The sequence below is a fragment of the Stegostoma tigrinum genome, chromosome 21 (genome assembly GCF_030684315.1).
Source record: "Stegostoma tigrinum isolate sSteTig4 chromosome 21, sSteTig4.hap1, whole genome shotgun sequence".
In the NCBI taxonomy this organism is placed as follows: Eukaryota; Metazoa; Chordata; class Chondrichthyes; order Orectolobiformes; family Stegostomatidae; genus Stegostoma; species Stegostoma tigrinum.
Genome location: NC_081374.1, coordinates 20,150,099 through 20,171,807, shown reverse-complemented (window position 1 = coordinate 20,171,807; position 21,709 = coordinate 20,150,099). Strand labels below are relative to the sequence as shown.

At 41.7% G+C, this 21,709-nt stretch overlaps 1 protein-coding gene across 2 annotated transcripts in view; it reads left to right on the top strand.

Moving 5' to 3' along the window:
* LOC125462786 (plexin-A2-like) overlaps positions 1 to 21,709 on the top strand; it is a 440,661-nt gene that overhangs the window by 268,134 nt on the left and 150,818 nt on the right. For both annotated transcript variants that reach the window (XM_048553162.2, XM_048553161.2), the window contains 3 exons: positions 6,969 to 7,069; positions 17,271 to 17,394; positions 18,618 to 18,771. In XM_048553162.2, coding sequence (XP_048409119.1) covers positions 6,969 to 7,069; positions 17,271 to 17,394; positions 18,618 to 18,771 — 379 coding nt within the window. The remainder of the gene's footprint in view (positions 1 to 6,968; positions 7,070 to 17,270; positions 17,395 to 18,617; positions 18,772 to 21,709) is intronic.

Here is a 21,709-nt window from a genome sequence, read left to right as displayed (position 1 = left end):
GTGTGTGTGTGTGTGTGTGTGAGAGAGAGATTTCTAAATATCAGTTACTTATGTTTTATTTCGTAATGTTATATTCCACCTATTACTGCGATACACAGCACTCAATGTATCTAATCCCCAGAGCGCTGATTTATGATTCCCACCACTGAATTCTGTGCACTCAATTCCTAAAAGGAATGCAATATTTGAATATGCCTTTTTGCTGAAACATTGAATCTTATCCACTCGATGATAGTTATTTTCAATAGTCATCTCTGGAAATGTTACTTTTGTCTTGAATGTTATCAGTATCTCCACTGAACTGTTGCTCTGAAGATTTTTCATTGTTTGTTAAAATTTCCAAGCCTACAAGCCAAAGCAGTCAAACTAGAGATGGGATCAACATCAATATACCATGCAGCATTTTGCGTAGTTTAACAATGAGCAACATGTATCATGATAGTGTTTATATGTTGTTTCTGTCCTGGTACGACAGGACATTAGCTATTCTTGCATTACCATTTATCTATACTGCAATTACGTCCTTGATTTATAGTAATGAATACAATCTTTCACTCGGATAAGATGTTCTGTTTGATTTAATGGATGTTTCTCCAGCTAGGCCTGTGATATTGATGCAAAATCTTCTGTGTACTCTGAAATTCTGCTTTTGATCACCATTTGTATCACAACATCAGAAATGTTGAATTTGTTGAAATTCGGTAATGTGCGCAGTGTACTATCAGAACACATTCTTGGAAGTATTTCTGTGGTCCTTCAGACCTACCTTTTGATGGCTTTGAGATCATTTAAAGATGATTAGAAATCTTCAGAATTCAGCTAATTGCTTTCTATCTTCCAGTCGATAATTTTTATAAGTAATTTTGCTTTTCTCAATGAAGGGAAGTTGCTCCCTTGTAGAAATCTGAAAGGACTTGTGGATGTGCTCTAAGTGGCTGCCGTGCAAAAATATGAAATGAACAATGAGTGAAACCGCGTTGGAACTTCAGTGTCAATGAACTGTTAGCTCAAGTGTCTCTGGGAGGAAGATGTTTCGTCAGTCTTGGTGGAATAATTTGTACAACAGTGTAATAATATTCCAGGGAATGGGACTTCAACTGTTTCAGCAACATTTGAAGTTGTGAAGTTGTTCAGTGATTGATAATGCAGTACAGTGCTTTAAGACAGAGCTTTGAAGACATGGCCCAGTTATAATCAGGATTATTCAAATGTAGGCATATAGATTTCTTACAAGTTACCAGTACAGTACATTCACCTCAACACTGAGAATTTACAGCTGTGGGAGAATATGGAAATGTGCTCGTAAAGTAATTATCTTTTATAACATCATTGTCAAAATAAAAATGATCTTATTGAGTTAACAGTTCTTAAAATGCCACACAATATCCCACTAACTGAAGGTTGGAGGAAAAAAGTGTCACATACTGTTGCAGCTTAGTGGCAAACTGGCAATGACATTAACAGGTTAAGTAGTACCAGGAGATACAGAGTGAAGAAATCACTGATGCATAGGTGGCACAATTTGCAAGAGATAATATGGAACACAAAATTGAGGGAAAAATTCCTTATGGATTTATCCATCTTTTTTGTTTTGCAGCCTATCACTTATTTAATATCACGGTGTGTGCTATCAGATGCCCTGATCTTCTTATCACCCGTGGCTTGCTGTTGGTATGAAATAAACATTCTTGTCTTTGCCAGATGACACATTGCTGAACCAGATTGTGTGCATAGTTCCGGCTTATTAAAAACCATGACAGCAGCACAGTTATCAAGAGCATCCTTTGTTCCAAAAGCTCAGTGTAATGATATGAGTGGGTGCAGAAACAGATGTAGTAGCCAAGTGTCCAGCAGTGGTGGCCATTTGCTCACTTTTCCACACCATCGGGCCAGCGATTCTTCAGCATGTGTCTACTTCATCTTTAACTGTACAGTGTGAAAATGCCTATTGTAGAGGAAAGACACTAGTGCTATTGAGTCTGACCAGCCTCAGCTGTTGGATTTGTCTACGGTTTCAATATCCATACTAAGAGAGGACTGCAGTTGTTCTTTATTTCTGACAGGTGGAAGCATCACTCTCCAGAGCTTTAGCTGCAAAATTTCTCTTGATGAATTAATTACTTTGTGTCTCCTTGTTAGGTTTCCATAATTATGCCACTAAAATTTTGAAAAGCAGCTAAATTGAAATTTGAATTATATTCTTTAATCCAGTAGGCAAATATGTAAAGACTTTTTCCCAAGTGTTTGGAAGATTGTCTGCTGACACTGGTAGACAACAGCCCTTTTTCCTTTCCCCATCCCCTCCCCAAAAAATTGTCAGCTTGAGGGCAGTCGAAATTATATTCTCCTTTCCAAAAGAAATAAAGTGACAGTTATGTTATAATTAGATTACATTTTGGACCTATTTTTCACACATCTTTTCGTCCTGTGTCAATGGTTAACCTTTGCTATTTGTAGCTTTTAATGCTGACATTGGGTTATGCAATATATTGGATGACATTAAACTAAATGATTTTGTGTAAATACCTGAAACAAATGTTCTAAAGTAATGAAAAGGACGAGAGCCACCAAATGTTTTAATACACATTGAGTGTTTTCTAGTAAGTTACCTCTTGTTTTGATTTATCTTATTCCGACTGCTTGTTTAGGGTAATAAGATTTCTTCTTAGAATTCAGTGCAGGAGGGACCTGGGTTTGATTCCAGCCTTGGGCGATTGTCTGTGTAGAATTTGCACGTTTTCCCCATGTCTGTGTGGATTTCCACCAGGTACTCAGGTTTCCTCCGACTGTCCAAAGATGTGCTGTTTCTGGATGTGAGTTTGCTCGCTGAGCTGGAAGGTTAGTTTTCAGACGTTTCGTCACTTTTTTTTATTTGAAAAAATATACTTTATTCATAGAATATACAAAAAAAATTATACACCTACCCAGTCATATAAGCCGCTCCGGGTTACCCAGGGGGTACGTACACCAACTAAAGGCAAAAACAAAACAAAGAAGAAAAAGAAACAAAGCAAAGAAAATACCCCGGCAGTCGTCTCCCCGCACAGTCCCCGTTGGCCCCCTGACCAGTTGGGGAAGGCGCCAGCTGGGCCCAGGTACAGGATAGGGCCCTTTTTTCTATTCTGGACGAGGGGTTTCATACGGTGGTCTTTCCCCACCGCGCCTTGGCGGCGACTGCCCCAAGCTTTAGCGCGTCCCTCAGCACGTAGTCCTGGACCTTGGAGTGCGCCAGTCTGCAACACTCGGTCGGGGCCAGTTCTTTCAGCGGGCAGACCAAAGAGCGTCTTTCACCGCATTGATGGTCCTCCAGGCGCAGTTGTTGTTGGCCTCGGTGTGCGTCCCAGGAAACAGCCCATAGAACACGGAGTCCCGCATCACGGAGCTGCTCGGGATGAACCTCAACAAATACCACTGCATCCCCTTCCAGACCTCCTGCGCATAGGCACACTCCAGAAGGAGGTGATTGACAGTCTCGTCCCCCCCCGCAGCCGCCTCGAGGGCAGCGTGCGGTGGCGCAGAGATTCCGGGCATGCATAAAGGATCGCACTGGCAGAGCCCCTCTCACCGCCAGCCAAGCAATGTCCTTGTGCTTGTTTGAAAGTTCTGGCGATGAGGCATTCTGCCAAACGACTTTGGCAGTCTGCGTGGGGAACCACACGACGGGATCCACCCTCTCCTTTTCCCGAAGGGTCTCGAGGATACTATGTGCTGACCACTGCCTGACGGCTTTGTGGTCAAAGATGTTTCCCTTCAAAAATTTCTCCACGAAGGACAGGTGGTACGGGACAGTCCAACTACTCGGAGCGTTCCGCGGCAACGAGGCCAGGCCCATCCTTCTCAACACCGGGGACAGGTAGAACCTCAGTAAGTAGTGACACTTGGTGTTTGCGTACTGAGGATCTACACACAGCTTGATGCAGCCGCACACAAAGGTAGCCGTCAGGGCGAGGGTGGCGTTCGGTACGCCCTTTCCCCCATTTTCCAGGTCTTTGTACATGGTGTCCCTGCGGACCCGGTCCATCCTCGACCCCCAAATGAAGTGGAAGATGGCACGGGTGACCACAGCGGCGCAGGTCCAGGGAATAGGCCAGGCCTGCGCCACATACAACAGCACTGAAAGCCGCTAATACCTGACAACGAGGTTCTTACCCGCGATGGAGAGGGACCGGAGCATCCACCTGCCCAGCTTCTGCTTCAGTTTGGTGATACGCTCCTCCCAAGTCTTAGTGCACGCCCCAGCTCCACCGAACCAAACACCCAGCACCTTCAGGTAGTCTGTCCTGACGGTGAAGGGGATGAAGGAGTGGTCGTCCCAGTTCCCGAAGAACATGGCCTCACTTTTTTACCCGTATTGACTTTGGCACCCGAGGCCAGTTCAAACTGGCCGCAGATGTCCAACAGCCTACTCACCGACCGACGATCGGTGCAGAAGACGGCGACATCGTCCATGTACAGGGTGGTCTTGACATGAAGGCCTCCGCTGCCCTGGGATAGCCACGCCCTTCGGGCTCACGTCCTTCCTGATGGATGCGGCGAAGGGCTCCACACAGCACATGAACAAGGCAGGAGAGAGCGGGCAGCCCTGCCTGACTCCAGATCTGATGGGAAAACTGTCCGATTCCCACCCGTTGATAGAGACTGCACTAACGATGTTGGCGTAGAGCAGCCAGATCCAATTGCGGATGCCCTCCCCGAACCCCAATTTGGAGAGGACGTCCCTCATGTAAGCATGAGAGACCCTGTCAAAGGCCTTCTCCTGGTCCAGGCTGATGAGGCAGGTGTCCACTCGCCTGTCCTGCACGTAGGCGATTGTATCCCTGATGAGCACGAGGCTCTCAGCGATCTTCCTGCCCGGCACAGCACAGGTTTGGTCAGGGTGAACCACCGACTCCAGGACAGACCTGACCCTGTTGGCTATGACCTTGGCCAGGATTTTGTAGTCCTCGTTCAATAGTGAAATGGGACGCCAATTCTTAATTTCTTCCCTCTCCCCCTTCCTCTTGTAAATGAGGGTGATGATGCCCTTCCTCATGGACTTGCACATTTCCCCTGCCCGAAGCGCACTATTGTACTCCTCCAGCAGGTCTTGGCCGACCAGGTCCCACAGAGCAGAATACAGCTCGACCGGTAAGCCGTCGCTCCCGGGAATCTTATTCCTCTCCAAGGACGTGAGGGCTCTGGTCAGCTCGTCCAGGGATATCGGCCGGTCCAGCCATTCCCTCGTGCTGTCGTCTAAGACCTCCGTGATAGACGACAGGAACGACTCTGAGGCCGTGCTGTCCGTGGGCTTCGTGTCGTACAGTCTGGCATAGAAGGATCTGCTGATCCTCAAAATGTCAGGCCGAGACGACGTCACCGAGCCGTCGTCCTCCTTCAGCTCGCTAAGCACAGAGCTCTCTTTGTGCACCTTCTGAAAGAAGGAACGCGAGCACGTCTCATCCTGCTCCACGGAGCAGACCCTGGACTGGAAGATTATCCTGGAGGCCTCCGCGGTGAAGAGCGAGGCTTACTGGCTCCTCACCTCGCGGAGGTCCTCCGTGACATCGACTCCCCCCATCGACTGCAGAAGGAGCAGGTTCTGCACCCTTTCCTGGAGTCGCGACAGCTTTCCCCGCCTCTCTCTCGCCTTCTGAACACCCTTGAGGACAAAGAACCTCTTGATGTTCTCCTTCGCCGTCTCCCACCAGTCGCCTGGAGACTCAAAGAGGTGTTTCATGGTTTTCCAACTGGCGCACTCCATCTTAAGCTCCCTCTTGGCATCAGGGTAGCCCACAAACCCACCAACACACTAAAACAGCAGCTAATGAACTTAAAAGACCCTATACAGACAACAAGCAAAATGAATATCATTTACAAAATACCTTGCAAGAACTGTGACAAGCACTACATTGGACAAACTGGCAGAAAGCTAGCCACCAGGATACATGAACATCAACTAGCCACAAAATGACATGATCCACTATCACTCGTATCCTTACATACAGATGAGGAAGGACACCACTTTGATTGGGACAACACATCCATCCTAGGACAAGCCAAACAGGGACACGCACGAGAATTCCGAGAAGTATGGCATTCCAACCGGAACTCCATCAACAAGCACATTGATTTGGAGCCAATCTACCATCCCCTGAGAAAAAGAACAGGAAATGACATCACCAACGCAGGAAATGACATCACCAACCCAAGGAAACCTAAACAGATAAATAGAAAACGGGACATAACACCAGCGCTTCGTCGGAGGCTCACTGATGATGTTACCTAGAATGGTGACGAAACGGCTGAAAACTAACCTTCCAGCTCAGCGAGCAAACTCACGTCCAGAAACTCAACCTGAGCTACAAATGTTCTCAAAACTCGCTATGTGCTGTTTAGCTGGATTGGCCATGTTAAGTTGTCCGTAGTGTCCAGGAGCATGCAGGCTGGGTGAATTAGCCATGGGAAATGTGGGGTTATGGGGATAAGGTTGTGGGAGGCATCAGAGCGAGGTACACTTTGGTGTGTCAGTGAATGAAATTGTGGCCTTTTTCTGCCCTGTAGGGATTCTATGATCTATTGCCATTGCCACAATGGCAGAAATTCTATTAAAACAAGTCCTCCTTTGTTTGAATTATGTTAGTGTTCTTCCTTCCTTTGATTTAAGGAGGGTTCTAGGAGTTCCTAGAAAATCTTGATTTAGAAAACTCAATATCTGCAGATATTGAATGAGGAAAGCTCAAATGAGAAATAGAGTTCTGTTCATGCATTTTCAAAATGGCACGTGTGTGCGTGCCAGTGAAATATAAAGGACAGCACATGTAAGTTGTGAATAGTTTTTGGTCTACAACTCTCTGATCAGCTGTGTTTAGATTGAAGCTGTTTACCTAATTGTCAAAAGAGAGCCTCTGAAATCTCTCAAAGTCCTATATGTAATAACATCGTCTTTCATGTGTACCTTATTCTGATGTTTGTACTTGTTTTTGTTTTAGCTGTCAAGGGTGCCAGTGGAATCGTGCGAACAGTACAAGACATGCAGCAAGTGTCTAAGTTCTGGGGACCCTCACTGTGGTTGGTGTGTGCTTCACAACATGTAAGTAGCAAATATTTGTTCATTGCATTCACTTAATGTCTGTGGAAACATGATTTTCCTGCTTTCAAGCTTTTTGCCCAGATCATGGTCCTTTATTCTCCCCTAGTTCCCCGAAGGGTATGACTCAGACTCTGGTGCATCAGTGTCAGCTCTTTAACTTTTGCTCAAGCTGATATTTGCCTGTGAACTTTGACAGTGAGTGGTGGCGTGTTACCAAAACATTAGAATCTTGGTAGTGAACACAGTTTTACAGGAAGTTGTTGGTCTACCATACTGGTGTGTGTTTTTGCTTTCTGCGTTCTCTACTGCCACCCTGCTAAGAACAGTTTACCTGAAACATGTGGAGGGTTTCTGATGTTTGTGCTTCAGGGTCATTGGATCATGGATGACTTTTGATTGGTGAGAGGTGCACATTCACAAGAGGCCAGAGTTTGAACAGCACAGGGTCAGCAGACTGAAAGAGGTTGCTGACTATAGAATAGGGGTGAGGCTGTGAAGAAATTTGAACTTGAGGATAAGAATTTTTTTTCCTTTCTTAAGACTAACACCTTTTCAGTGTTGAGTAAATCAGATTACTGCAAGATAGACTGGATAGTTAAATTTATGCAGACATTATAGCTGCATAGGATTGAGTGGCAGTGAATAGCTCTGCCCTGAGGGTCAATCCATAATAACCTGAAAAATTCTGCAACACTAAGTGAATAGCAATGGTGAAGTGATGACTAAAGCACAGACCCAACTTGGAAAATGAAAGCAGAATGGAAATCGAGCATATTTCATTTTTCAAGTTAACTGAGTTGGCACTCTTGAAGGTTCTGAAATTGTATATTTAGATTTTTAAGGCTTTTTTTAAAATGTGTAAACTTTTTCTGGGTTTTTCATGAATGAAGGACCTTGTGCTTTATGGACAGCAAGTTTACTTTGTGCCTTTCTTGAGGATTTATACAACCCTAATACCGAGAACTACATTCAGCAATAAAACCTGGAAGCACAACTGACTGAACAGATGGAATTGTCTTTTCTGATTCTGATGGTAGAAAGATGCTGCTATGCCATTCAGAAGATTGGCAATCAAACAAATTGTTAAATAAAGATTCCTCTGCTGCCATTCATCATTTATCATTTACAATTTTTTCTTCTTCTATCAAAACATGTCGCATATATTTATGCATTTTATCTCTCCCCCCTCCCCCACACACACCGACACACACACCGACACACACACCGACACACACACCGACACACACACCGACACACACACCGACACACACAGCCACACAATCAGATTTGCTGTGGTGTTCATAAAAATATACTGGTGACATCTAGTGGCAAGATATTTATGCAATATTAAATTGTACTAGTCAGACTGATGAAAAATATGCATTTAAGTTCACTTGTTCAACTAATAACCTGCATCAACACACATTGTAAAAGAAGTAGGAAAAAAACCTGCTAACTTGGACATATTGCATTTCACTTCATACACATTGAAACATCTTTAAATTCCTTGATTAATCTCAAAACAGATTCACCTTGAATGTCAGGTTTTGCTGTTCCATGTCTGAAAAGCCACCTTCACTAAGATAATTTTCAGATATCAAAACGGACAGTATCATTATATGTGAAAGGAGTGATCAATCTTAGCTGATGAACCAGGTTTCAATATTGACCAATCTCTTTCCAGAGTCCCTCAGTAACAGCCACTTCACAGACCAGCGGGGGAAAAGAAAAATTCCCATCTATAGCATATTCAGAATAGATGATTAAAGTCAGCCAAAACTACACACCAGAATTTCTCACCAACATCATTTGCCCATTGATTAAAAATATCATTCATTCTTGTATCTTTGAAATTCACAATATTCTGGAAGAGCGTTAGTGTGGTTTTTAGTCATAAAGCTCTTCCAAAACACTCTTTTGCAAAGATATGAAAGAAATGGATAAATGGCGATACAAGATGTCTCAATCTTTGTCAGTGTTCCTCGAGAAAAACTCTTGTCCATTTTCACGACTGTGGGATCACAGGACATGACACTTCCTTACTAACAGAAGACAAACTGCAATGGGAATTCATTTTGTCCTAGAGATATACTCTGTAGATGCTCCAGCAAAATATACTGAGACCTTTACACATCTTGATATATTTAAAAGACCTTTTACCAAGTTTCAAAAAACACATTTGCAGATGACTGCAAGGTCTAAGTATCAGGGAAAGATCCTGATCTAGTAAGTCCACAACAGTTGCAGTGGAATTGGAAGAATAGCACGAAAATGGAATTATGGAAGATGGTGTTCAGTGTCAAAACATGCTATGTCATTTGCATCACTATCATCATGGATCCACCAACAAAAAAACCTTTACATTCCATAATCGCCTTCTCCGACAGGTTGATATACAACCATACCTGGCATTCATGTTAAATCAGTTTTCAATGCAGACTTCACCTTCAGCAAATAACATCAAAAGCAAACAGGGTTCTTGGAGTTCTAGGGAGGAATTTTGACATTGCAACAAAAAAAAATTATCAGAGGTACAGCTTACCAAGCATTTGTTTGACCAATCTTAAAGCATGAAAAATGTGCGCAAGATTCTTATGGTGAGGGAAATGATCCAAATGCAAACATAACTCTGCATGAATCGGTGTGAGAAATACACTCGTGTCACCTCCTTGGCCAAAGATTTGGAATAGGAGTCACTGCAACAAAGGAGAGAGAAAAATAGGCTATGATCCATAAAATATGGAATGCATCAGGTGGAATTTTATACAAGCTAGTACCTGGTGACCTCTGGCAAAGACATAACATGACATTTCGCCATACACAAAAAATACAAGGCCTAGTTATTTACCAATGAGCTGACTTCCCAAGGAACATCCCACAATGGAGCAAACTGCCAAAGGAAATAGCCACAGTCCTGTCACATGAAAGCTTGGAACCCATCTGTTGATCATTTCCATTTAAACATTTTCATTGTCAGGACTAGCATCTGAACAGGTCATATCTGCTACCCGTATATTTGGTGACAGAAAAGAATATTAGTTTGTGATGCAAACACAACTACAGCATAATTTGGGGCAACAAGGTCTTTACACAAAGGATAGCATTTGTCCAATCTTGATATCTTGAACAAGTCGTAGCAGCATTTAGTTTACATTGGTCTTCAAGCTGCAAGCAGAATGTGCAGAAGGTGCCAAATCTGTAATAATACCAATAGGAATCCGTTTAGTTTGCTTTGCCTTTATTCTGGTAACATCTAATAAAAGCCAAATCCATAAAGTTCACTGATGTCCTTTTTCAAAAGGATATCTACCACCCTTACTTGTACTGGTCTACATGTGACTGGACACTTGATCGCTTTCTGAAGCGGTCCAGAGAGCTAATCATTTGCAGGGTAACTAGGGATGGGTAATCATGCTAACCTTGCCAGTGACACCTGCATTCTATACTAGAATAAAAGAAATAAGGTGGCAAAGAAAGTGAAAGTTGACCGTTAACTTCAAACGTGATAGATAAAATCAGCTTGACTGATTCCTGTGCTTTATTACTTGATACCTTAAAAGTCAAGTTAAAAACTATTTAAATTAACAATTTAATTGATGATCTGAGTTGAATACGAAAAAAAATCCTTCAAACAGACAATGCCCCCTTGTCTGGCTATTCAATTTGATATATTTTTCAGTGGAGCAACAATATTAATATGGGCACATGTGTGATATTTGAGTATTATTTTTCTTGACTCGTCACCTATTTCAGTAAAAACTTGTGCTGCCCAGGGGATTTGTTGCTCCAAGAACATTTGCCAGCTCCTGATTCTGTTTGGCTCACAACGTGGATTCCGTGCCATTTGCTGCACCTTGAATTCCATCATTTACCCAATCAGGAATCTCTGTAGGAATACAGCACAACATTGAACACCATTTCACAGCAGCTAGATTGGAAACTGGTAACGAACTGCAGCAGAAAAGAAGAGTTGCTTGGGAGAGGAGAAATTATAAGAGAAGAAAAGCACGTGAGGGGAAGAAATTGCCTTTTGAAGGCGCAGGGCATAGGAGAAAGCAACTGTCCAGGTAACTCTGGAGAAGTGATATCAGACAAGTCTGTTTAATATTCTCCGACTGGCAGCACTGTAACGCGATCCATCTGGTGGAAAATCCTGCTTGTATTTCTTCAATGCAAGAGGAAGCACTGCCTGAAGGGAAGCAAGTTTAAAAAGCAAACTAAACACATAACAGGTGGAGCGTCAGCCTGCTTTGGGACTTGGAAGATATGACAACCTAGTTGTTGGCCATAAATGGCTTAGGTAGGCAATGGAAAACAGTGTTTCGAATCTATTGACTGCTAACCCAGGAAGGTGGTTCAGCCACAATCAGAATATATCTGTTTTTAATTTTGTTCACAGTGGCTTTAAGAGCACAAACTACAATTTTAGACAGGGAAACTCAATCCAAAAGGTGAAACCTTCGTTAATAATTTCTTGAGATGAAAATAAAATTGTGCACTCAATTTAGTAAGCAGAAACAAATCAAATCATTTTCTAAAGAATCTTAGTTATGTGACTAACGCGATGCACTTGTCAGTTAACATAATACAATTCATGAATACTGTGGTATTATAATGTCTTCTTGCGACAATATAATTGCTTACCTCTGCAAAAGAAATATTCCCTCAGTACAAAGCATTCAGCTCTGTCAGGCCATTATAGCGTGAAGGATTACTGCAGTAGAGTAGAGTTCTGACAAGTTGAAAAATTTGACATATGGCTTTATTACTAAGGTCTGTTGGTCCTTTCAATTTTGAATGGTTTTGAGTTCTTGATCAGTGAGGAGGAGCTGTAGGAGTCAGCCCTGATGTAAAACATTCTCATAAAAAAAACTTATTAAAATCAGTCTCACCAAAAAAATGACTGTGGTTAAATGTGGAAATCAGCCTCGTTTTTGTCAATACAAAGTAGTTTTATACATGAGTGAACATGAAAACAGGAGATAACTCTCGAATTGGAACCTGACCTGTATCCTAAATGGAGCAGATCCTGTTTATTTGTGGAAAGTCATTTTATACCTCTTGGGCTTCACGCTGAGTTTGGTGCGACTCCAGTCTAGTACAAAATCTTGTTATGAAGTGCCATACATGTTCAAGCAAGATTTGCTGGATGGCTTTTACATGCGATCTGAAAACAAAAAGAAACACTAAAAGCATAATTTGATGTGGTCTGGATAGGGAAATTAAAAGTTGTGTTTCAGAACTGGTTCCATAAAGTATTAATCCTGCAAAATGACCTGACCTTTTTTATTCGCCTATTACCAATGTTTTCTTTATTTGCATCTTACCCAGGTTGCAGTCTTTTTTTTGGAGTATATTATGTAACTAAGAGATGCTCTTCTCCATTAGATTAACACAGATCAGTGAACATACACTTACTGCTTAGCCATAGACATGTTTGGGCTGAGTTTCTATTGGTTTGCTGGCACATTAACAGAGATTAAAAACTAATGGGCCAATAAAAAATTTCATGGGGGTGGTGAGCAAAAAAATCTAGGAGCTGGTGCTAACATATACAATTACGAAAAATTCATTTGCACGCTACTTCATTCAGAAGAAGGAATTCTTCCATCTAGGTAAGACCTAGAGGATGGGCTGAATGGCCTAATTTCTGCTCCTATGTCTATCATCTTAAGGCTAGAAATCTACCCACTGCTTCTTGCAATTCTGTTAGTGGAATGGAGCACAAGTAAGCTACAGCATTCCTCTAAAAGATTCCATTTTCCTTTCTTTTAAGAGATTGTCCCAATTGGATAATTTGGGCTGCTTTGATTTTACGATGAGATAAACTATTGCAACTCGAAACACTTCAGTGTGAAATGTGAAGCAGTTTGCTGTTCTTACAATCAGCACATCGTTCTGAACTATGAGTATGAAATAGTGGTAAATAATGCACCGTGTTATTAGATTGGACATGCATATCATCTCAATCAATACCGCTTAATTACAGGTCCCCTTCTGAGTTTGTTATTGTCGTAATGCTGTGGAAAGTTCACCATTGATTTCTCACTTGAAATAGGTACTGCAGGCATAATGAGGCTCCTTCTGTGCATTGGAAAGTTGTCAGTAAACCTGGAATAAAATTGGATTTTATGAAGCCTTTTCTTTTCTGAATTCTGTTATTGAAGAGTCAGTTTTGCGTGTTGCTGAATCCATTTTGTAAATTAGAGGTACAATTTCTCTTTTCTGGTGTTCGGCTTGTCAATTTTTTGTCTCTCTTTTACAAATTCCATGTCAACCAACCACAAGCCTCTGTGCACCTCGAAGGCAAATATGTAATGGAGACTGTCATAGACTGAATTATTTCTGTCTGATAAGGTTTAAATAAACCAAGAATATTATCAAGTGAAAACCATCAAAGGAATTCAAAATGAGCTTGTGGTATAGTTCAACTTTTGAAAAACTGCAAGACCTGTTTTACACTGATAAATCTACGCTCATAGATGAAGCTAGGGCATTTGAGAAAGAAGTTGTTCTATCTTTGCACTTAGGGTCTTTGCCTCCCTTTCTGCATCAGCCTGAAGGGTTACAGTCTTATTAGAAAAAGAAGTCTGAATCTGGTCTTTATAGCCAGAGTTTTCCACACCCAGGTGGGAAGAGAGCTTGATTAGCTGCAAGACTGAGGGACTGGACTGAGGCCAGCTGGATGGCCACTGGCAGATACCCCTCAGCCTTTACTTCTGATCCCTCTTTCCATCACCCCAACACAGCCCCACCCTATGTCCAATCACAGCCCCAGAACCTCTGCCCCCACTCTCCAACCCTTTGACCTCAGTGATCCTCTATTCTGGGAGTTTAGTGGGTGGTTTCCTGTCAGCAGCCATGTTGTTTGCTGAGGCAGTGTCGCATTCTGGAGCAACCGATCACTGGCCCAAAACCCTGCTGGATGAAACTTCTTGCTTTTGTTGGGGGCTGCAAGATTGGCTGCTGGCAATCAGCTCCCAGATTTGAAGATCCAGCAAGTTTTCTCACTTTTTCTCACTGTGCGGTGATTGTCTTTATGATTTAAGTAGTAACGTGCCTCTAATCTGATACAATGTCTTAATATTGTTACCACATTCAAGACTTTGAAACCACATTCTGGGATATTTGCTCATAAAGGATTTGTAAATTTGTATCACATGCTTTCCTTAGTTCAAATATGTGGTTAATTTGAAACAGGTAACACCTTTGAAGTGGTGGGAAATAAATTTTGTACAGAAATGTCAAGCATTTGTCTGTTCGTAAACATTGATCGTGAAAGTGCAAGGCAGTCTTTGAAATTGAATTTGTGAAGTGACCATTACTATCTCAGTCTAATGTAAAAGATCAGAGGAAGCTTAAAGAATTGGAAAAGAAACATTGGTCCAACTGGCCATGGTCCCTTTTAAATTGAGTTGAATCCTTCCTCACCATAATTTAACTCAAAAGTGATACCTGGCTACACCTTGAATTCATTTGCAATGTTTACTTCAATGACTTCTAGCAATGGGCTATGGCTTTCTGCCCTTCCTTTAAGCTGAATAACTTTGAAATCTTTTTCTCTTTACTCTTCAGCTCTATCACCTCATTATAGGAAAGATGTGGAAGCTTTAGAGAGGGTGCAGAGGAGATTTACCAGGATGCTGCCTGGACTGGAGGGCATGTCTTATGAGGAAAGGTTGAGGTAGCTAGGGTTTTTTTTCTATTGGAGCAGAGAAGGATGAGAGGTGACTTGATAGAGGTGTACAAGATGATGAGAAGCATAGATACAGTGAATAGTCAGAAACTTTTTCCCAGGGCTGAAATGACTATTATGAGGGGGGGTCATAATTTAAGGTGATTGCAGGAAGGTATGGGGAGATATCAGAAGTAGGCTGTTTACACAGAGAATGGTGGGCATGTGGAATGCGCTGCCAGCAGTAGCAGTGGACTCAGATACTTTAGAGACTTTTAAATGACTCTTGGATTGGCACTTGGAGGATAGTAAAATGTAGGGTATGCAAGGTAGTTTGAACTTAGTTGGTAATAGTTTGGCACAACATCATGGGCCGAAGGGCCTGTACTATGCTGTACTGTTCTACGTTCTATCTTCTATGTTCTTCCTGATTTGTTAGTTGGGTTTGAAGTTGGCTTCCAGCATGGTGGGCGACACGGTGGCTCAGCGGTTAGCACTGCAGCCTCACAGCACTAAGAACCCAGGTTTGATTCCAGCCACAGGTGACTGTGTGGAGTTTGCACATTCTCCCTGTGTCTGCGTGGGTTCCCTTTGGGTGCTCCAGTTTCCTTCCACAGTCCAAAGATGTGCAGGCTAGGTGGATCGGCCATGCTAAATTGTCTGTGGTGTCCAGGGGTGTGTGGGTTATAGGGGAATGGGTCTGGGTGGGATGCTCCAAGGGGCTGTGTGGACTTGTTGGGCCAAAGGGCCTGTTTCCACACTGTAGGGAATCTAATAGTGTGACATTTCTAGAGCTACGGAACCTATTTGGATCATTGCTGCAGCATTATGGAGTGAAAAAGATGGCTATGTGGTTGGTACAAGGAAATATTTAAGCAGGAGAAATGCTGTTTGTTGCTTTAATTTGTCTCTATAATCACCTTAGAAACTTATGGGTAAAACTGTGTGACAGTCACATTTGGATATATTGACAAATTTGTATGCTATGATTGCACAGTATAATTTCTTCCCATTAGTGAATAACTTTTAACAGATGCTGTAGAGACCATGAGATTATTTAAAGGTTGTGCATTTTTCAGTCACTACGATAGACTATTCCAGTGATGGCATGCGTCTCATTTTCTGTGCATTTGTTGGCAGATCCATCCTGTAAATAGATAATAGAATGACAAAATCATGCTCGAACAGATGGTTATTATTACAAGAATTTCTAAAGCAAACACTATATCGTTTTAATGATTGTAGCTTTGTCTCGAGGTACATTTGTTCCTTGTGTGATTTATTCGCAAAATTCTCTGAACTGTGGGTGTGATATTCTGCTGAGGGGGGCCTATGCAGAATGAGCAACTAAAGTGTGTGCCAACCTAGGACTAATTTGTTCATTATAACCTCATTGCTACTTTTCCCAGCGTTTCTATTCTCACTCTGTAGGCTCAGACTAAAGATCAGCTAAATACCGCACATTTTACTTCCCTGCTCTGTTCGTCAGAGTCGGAAGTGACCGATAAATATTCATAAGGACTGAACAGGTAAAGAGCACGCACTGGGACTGACTGAGTACTTTCGATGAGAATACCAAATCAGCTTTCAGAATTAAAAATCAATTCATCACTATTCAAGGGAGATTCTAACTGTATATAAGTCTGAGCAGGGTCAAGTATCTAGAGGTTAGTAAATATTAAATAATACAGAAATTTCCAGTCCACCAGTCAGGTTAGTCGAATCCTCAGTAAAACTCGGATGGTATTAGAACTGTAAGCTCAGAGCCTTGATTTGTCACCACTAATTCATGTTTGAAGGCATTGTGTAAATAATGTGAAGTATACGTGACCAGTTTTCCCATTAATATGCACGATGTAAACCGCCTGTTTGGATCAGTGGGTTGGAGTCAGTGCTTCCTGGTGGTATGTGTGGTGGGGGGAATGATGATGAATTTGGAACATGTTGATATTTTGCTCAGCTGTGCAGGAGTTATAATTATGGTGAACCTAAGCACAACGGAAATGTGAGGAGATACATTGCAGGGAAACTGCCCACTGTGTAGCAAAGGAGCTCCCGTTTTGTTTTGTCCAGTCCTGTAAACCAAGCAGTTTTATGCAAACTACTGAAAATACCGAATACGAGTCTACATATTTCTGCAGTTAAATTCAAGTCAGCGCATGCAGCGGACAGATAATTTAAATTAATACTTCCAGCCTCATAACCTGGCACGCTGTATCCTCAAGGGAACTACTATCAGTGTGGGCCATAATGACCCAAGATCAACGTAGTCTCGAGAGTCTTGGAGCATAAATGAGACTCCAGAGCCCTGGACTGCCGATGTCTCTCTAAAAATGGAAAACAATTCGACTTTCGTACCACTGAGATCTGAACTGAATTCATTAACTGTACTGGGTGTAATGCTGCATTATTATCCAGGGGTACTTATTACTAACATGTCTGAATCAGGCAAGTGGATGCTGAGGTTTTCTTTTTAACAATTCCGTATCTCCATATTAACTCTATTCTTATTTTCTGTTTCCTAAGGTGCTCACGGAGAGACAAGTGCGAGCGAGCCACTGAGCCTTATCGATTTGCCGCTAGTATTGATCAGTGCGTGAAACTCAGCATCCAGCCAAACAGTATCTCTGCATCCGAGCACAGTGTACCGGTTAGTGTTTGCCACTGAACTATTTTTTTAGAAGTTTTAGCTATTTAGAGGAAAGGAAAGGGATGTTGTCCTTATATTGCAAGGGTTAAATACTTTTGCCGATCATGTTAAAAAAAATCCCTCCCGTAGCTCTCAGAGATTAAATAGTAACAAAAAATCTTAATTACCAGTAGTGCCGATATCGTTTTGCTTTACTTTTGTTCATTTTCTCATTTTTCTGTAGTTCCTTTTAACTTGCACCCAACTTATGCATTCAATAAAACCATTACAAGCAAAAAAAACTTAATTCCTGTTCGCTGATTTTTCCCAACACTGATGGTGAGATCCTTCACTAAGTTTGTTACGAGTGGAAAGTAATATATAAATTAATTTGAGAGTTCAAAGATGGACAACTCACATGTTGCCTTCCAAGACAAGGGTGGAGCAAATTCTTACATTTTATCTCCTTGCTAGCCATTAATAGTGTGAAATTGTGGGTTTTAATGCCTTAGTAATGAATAGATTAAAGTATTAATGTAAGATTACATTGACATTTTAATGAAGGCTTATGTTAAGTAATTTTATTCAAATAATGCACAGAGGAATTTATTTGCATGGGTTTGTTGCTTTTATCGGACCACGGAACTTGGCACTGTTTATTATCCGAGACAACATTGAAAATTGTTTTAACATATCATTATTCCTATCGTTAGTAGTTTAACACGTAAATGTTCACAACATTAAATTATAGAATATAACAGCACTAAAAGAGACCATTCGGCCCATACAGTCTGTACCAGCCTTTTCAAAGAGTGGCCCATTTATTCTCACTGCAGTTTTCTCAATAGTATTGCAAAACCTTTTGCATTTTATTGTAAAGGACTGATGTTCTGTACATGAACATATCTGAGCCACACTGAACACTGGCACAAGAATTGTGGCACAGTTTAGGCATGGATGAGAGGCCATTTATCCCCCTGTTCTTGCTGACTCTTGATATGAAAAATTTGTTCTGAAGGCCATGAAAGAATATTGAAATTGAGGGGGAAAAGGCCTCCTCATAATATATTTGGAGCTTCTGCTTTAGACACATTGGTTGGGCGACAAAGCCTGTTTAATAATAAACTAATGGATACTAAATGCTACTGTCATAGGAGTTACCAGCAGAAATACTCTTCTGTCCCTCCAAACCTGACATCTCTCATTTTGAAGTTCCTGAATTCTGTACATTTTCTTTCTAACAGCTTATTCTGAAAGTTAGCGATGTTCCAGATCTTTCTGCTGGCGTTGTTTGTGCATTCGGAGGATTGACCGAGGTAGATGGTCAGACAATCGGTGACAAGATAATGTGCATTTCACCAGCAGCTAAAGATGTACCTCCCATTCTTGCAGATCAAGGTAAAAGCAAGCCAATGAAATTAGTTCTTTCATCCACTAAATTGAATCCACACTTTCTACAGTTCAAAATATAATTTTCCACGTCTCGTACTTTTTAATATTTTGGCAAACCTAGTACTGTAGTTGCAAAATAATTTGTTGGGTAACCTTGTCTCTCTGATTGCACTTAATTTTTCAACTAGGGTGTTCTGTTTTTCTTTAAAAATACCATGAACTCTAGTATTGTACATTTGTGGGGACTGCCATTTTCTTGTGAAGTACGTAATTTAAAAATGTAACAACTTACATTCATCTAGTACCTTTGACATAATAAAAAGTCCCAAGATGATTCGTATGCTTAAGAGCATTGTAAGACAAGGTATAACATAGACCTGCAATCAGGTTATTAGGTCAGATGACTAGGATAGATGGCGGTATTGTGGTATGTCACAGGACTGGTAATTAGGAAGCCAATGCTAATGTTTTGCAGGTCTACTTTCAAATACCGCATACTATAATTTCAACTCAATTAATAAATTTGGAATTCCAAAATTAGTCTAATGGTAACTGTTGATCCATTAGCAATTGTTGTAAAAACCTACCTGTTTCACGAATATTCTTTTAGAGAAGGAAGTGTGTCATCTCTTCCTGGGTGGCGGAGATCGAATTCTGCACCCTCGGCAATGTAGTTAACTGTTAAATGCTCTCTAGCAACCCATTATGTTGTACTGTCCTGTCAAACCAAACATTGGGGACCAATCCAGATTCAATGGAGAGTGCAGGAGGACATGCCAGGAGCAGCACCAGGCATACCTGAAAATAAGATATCAACTTGGTGAAACTAGAACACAGGACTGCTTCCATGCCAGACAGTGAAGCAGCATGTGTTATATCAGGTTAAGTGATCCCATAGCCACCAGATCAGATTTTAGTTTTGCAGCCGTGCCACATCTAGTCCTATGTAGTGGTGACGAATGAAACAGCCAACAGGAGGAGGAGTCATGTACACAAGTATCCTCATCCTCAATGATGCAGCCTTGCAAATGGCAAATATGAAGAATGAGCTGTCAAGTTCTTTAGTTCTTGTTAGTGAAGGCATACTGGCCAGACCACCAGGAGACACATTGGTGAAAAATACAAGACTGTAGCATTTGCATATCCCTTTACCAGAGGTTAACATGTGGATAATCATCTCAGCCCTCACCTGAGGTCCCTCTAGTGATAGCTCACCTCCTGACTCCCATCTCAGATGCTAGTCTTTAGCTAATTCAGTTCATTCCAGGTAATATAAAGAAAAGTTGAAGGTGGTGGATAACCTGCAAAGATGATGGATCCTCAAAGCATTCATTGTTATCGTGGAAAACCTGTGATCAACAGCTCTGCCTCTAGCCAGCTATTCCAATGCAGCTATTACACTGCGATTTATACTACAATAGGGAAAATTGATTTGATACGTCCTGATCACAAGACACGCAAGAGAAATCCAACCCAACCATTTCCTAATGCAAACGTCTAGTTTTAATCATCGAGGAGGTGATGGAAGGGGTCATTGAAATTGCATTTGACACCCAAGCTGAGTGGTTCTAGTGAAACCTCAAGTCTGGCCTCATTACAGTCTTGCTTCAAATACTGAACTCCAGAGGTAAGTGAAACTGGCTTCCCTTAACATGAAGGCAGCATTTGACTAAGTATGGCAATGAGAATCGCTATTAAACTTGAAATAATGGGCAATGGGGAAAAATCTTTGCTGGTTGGAACCCCAGCCAGCACAAGAAAGATGGTTGTGGTTGTTAGAGGTCAGTCATCTCAGCTCCAGGGCATCTTTGCAGAACATCAAGGTATTACCCTTAGCACAACCATCTTAGCCTGGTTCATCAATGATATTACATCCATCATATCAGAAGTAGAAATGTTTATTGACTGTGTGGTCAACACTGTTCATGCTTCTTCAGATACTGAAGTAGTGCTTATCCAGCAAGACCTGGATAGCAACTACATTTTGGGCTAATTATTGAAAACAAGAAAGAATTTAATCATTACCCTTTTGGAGTCATCACTATTGCTGAATCTTCACCCAAAGGATTTCCATTGTGTCAAAAACTGAACCAGACCAGCCATATAAGTACTGTGATCACAAGAGTAAATCAAACAGTGGGAGTTCTGCTGTTATAGCTTACCTTCTGACTTCCCAAACAGCCCATCATCATCTAGACAAAAGTCAAGAGTTTGATAGAATAATCTCCACTGACCTGAATAATGGCAACTCCAGCAGCACTAGCTCAACACCATCCAGGACCCAGCAGGCAGCTTGATGGAACCCTGACCACCACCTTCAACAGTTGCTCCCTGCACCACTGATGAGGGCAGCAGTGTGTACTATCAACAAGGTGTCCTGCAGTAACACAGCAAGGTTCCTTCAACAATACTTCTGAACCTCTGACCATGACTAATGAAAAGGGCAAAGGTGGCAGATGCATGGGAACTTCTATGGGAGCAATCTGTAACTTGCCCTTTGAGTTACACACCATTTTGACCTGGAATGTTATTGGCATTCCTTCATTGTTGTGGAACCAAAATCCTGGAACTTTTTCTTACTAACAGCATTGTGGCTGTAACTTCACCAAGGAGTTCGCCCCACCTGCTTCTCCAGGGTAATTAGGAATGGGCAATAGACACTGGCCTAGCCAGCGATGCCCATTTTCCAGAAAAAAAATCTAAAATTTGACCAAAGAATTGGTTCTAATCAGTATCTTCAAGGAGGAATTTGAGAAAGTAAGGGGGGCTGGGGAGGAATATCAATAATATTCCAGAATGTGAGAACAACACACTTGAAAGTAACACCATTGGTGAAGCAAATGTATTTGGGAAAGCATAAATAACCAAAACAGAGAAGCACAGAAAACTCCAAGGGTTGAAAGACCAGAGGAGATTATTCATTTCAAGACAAGTGGTGGTTTTA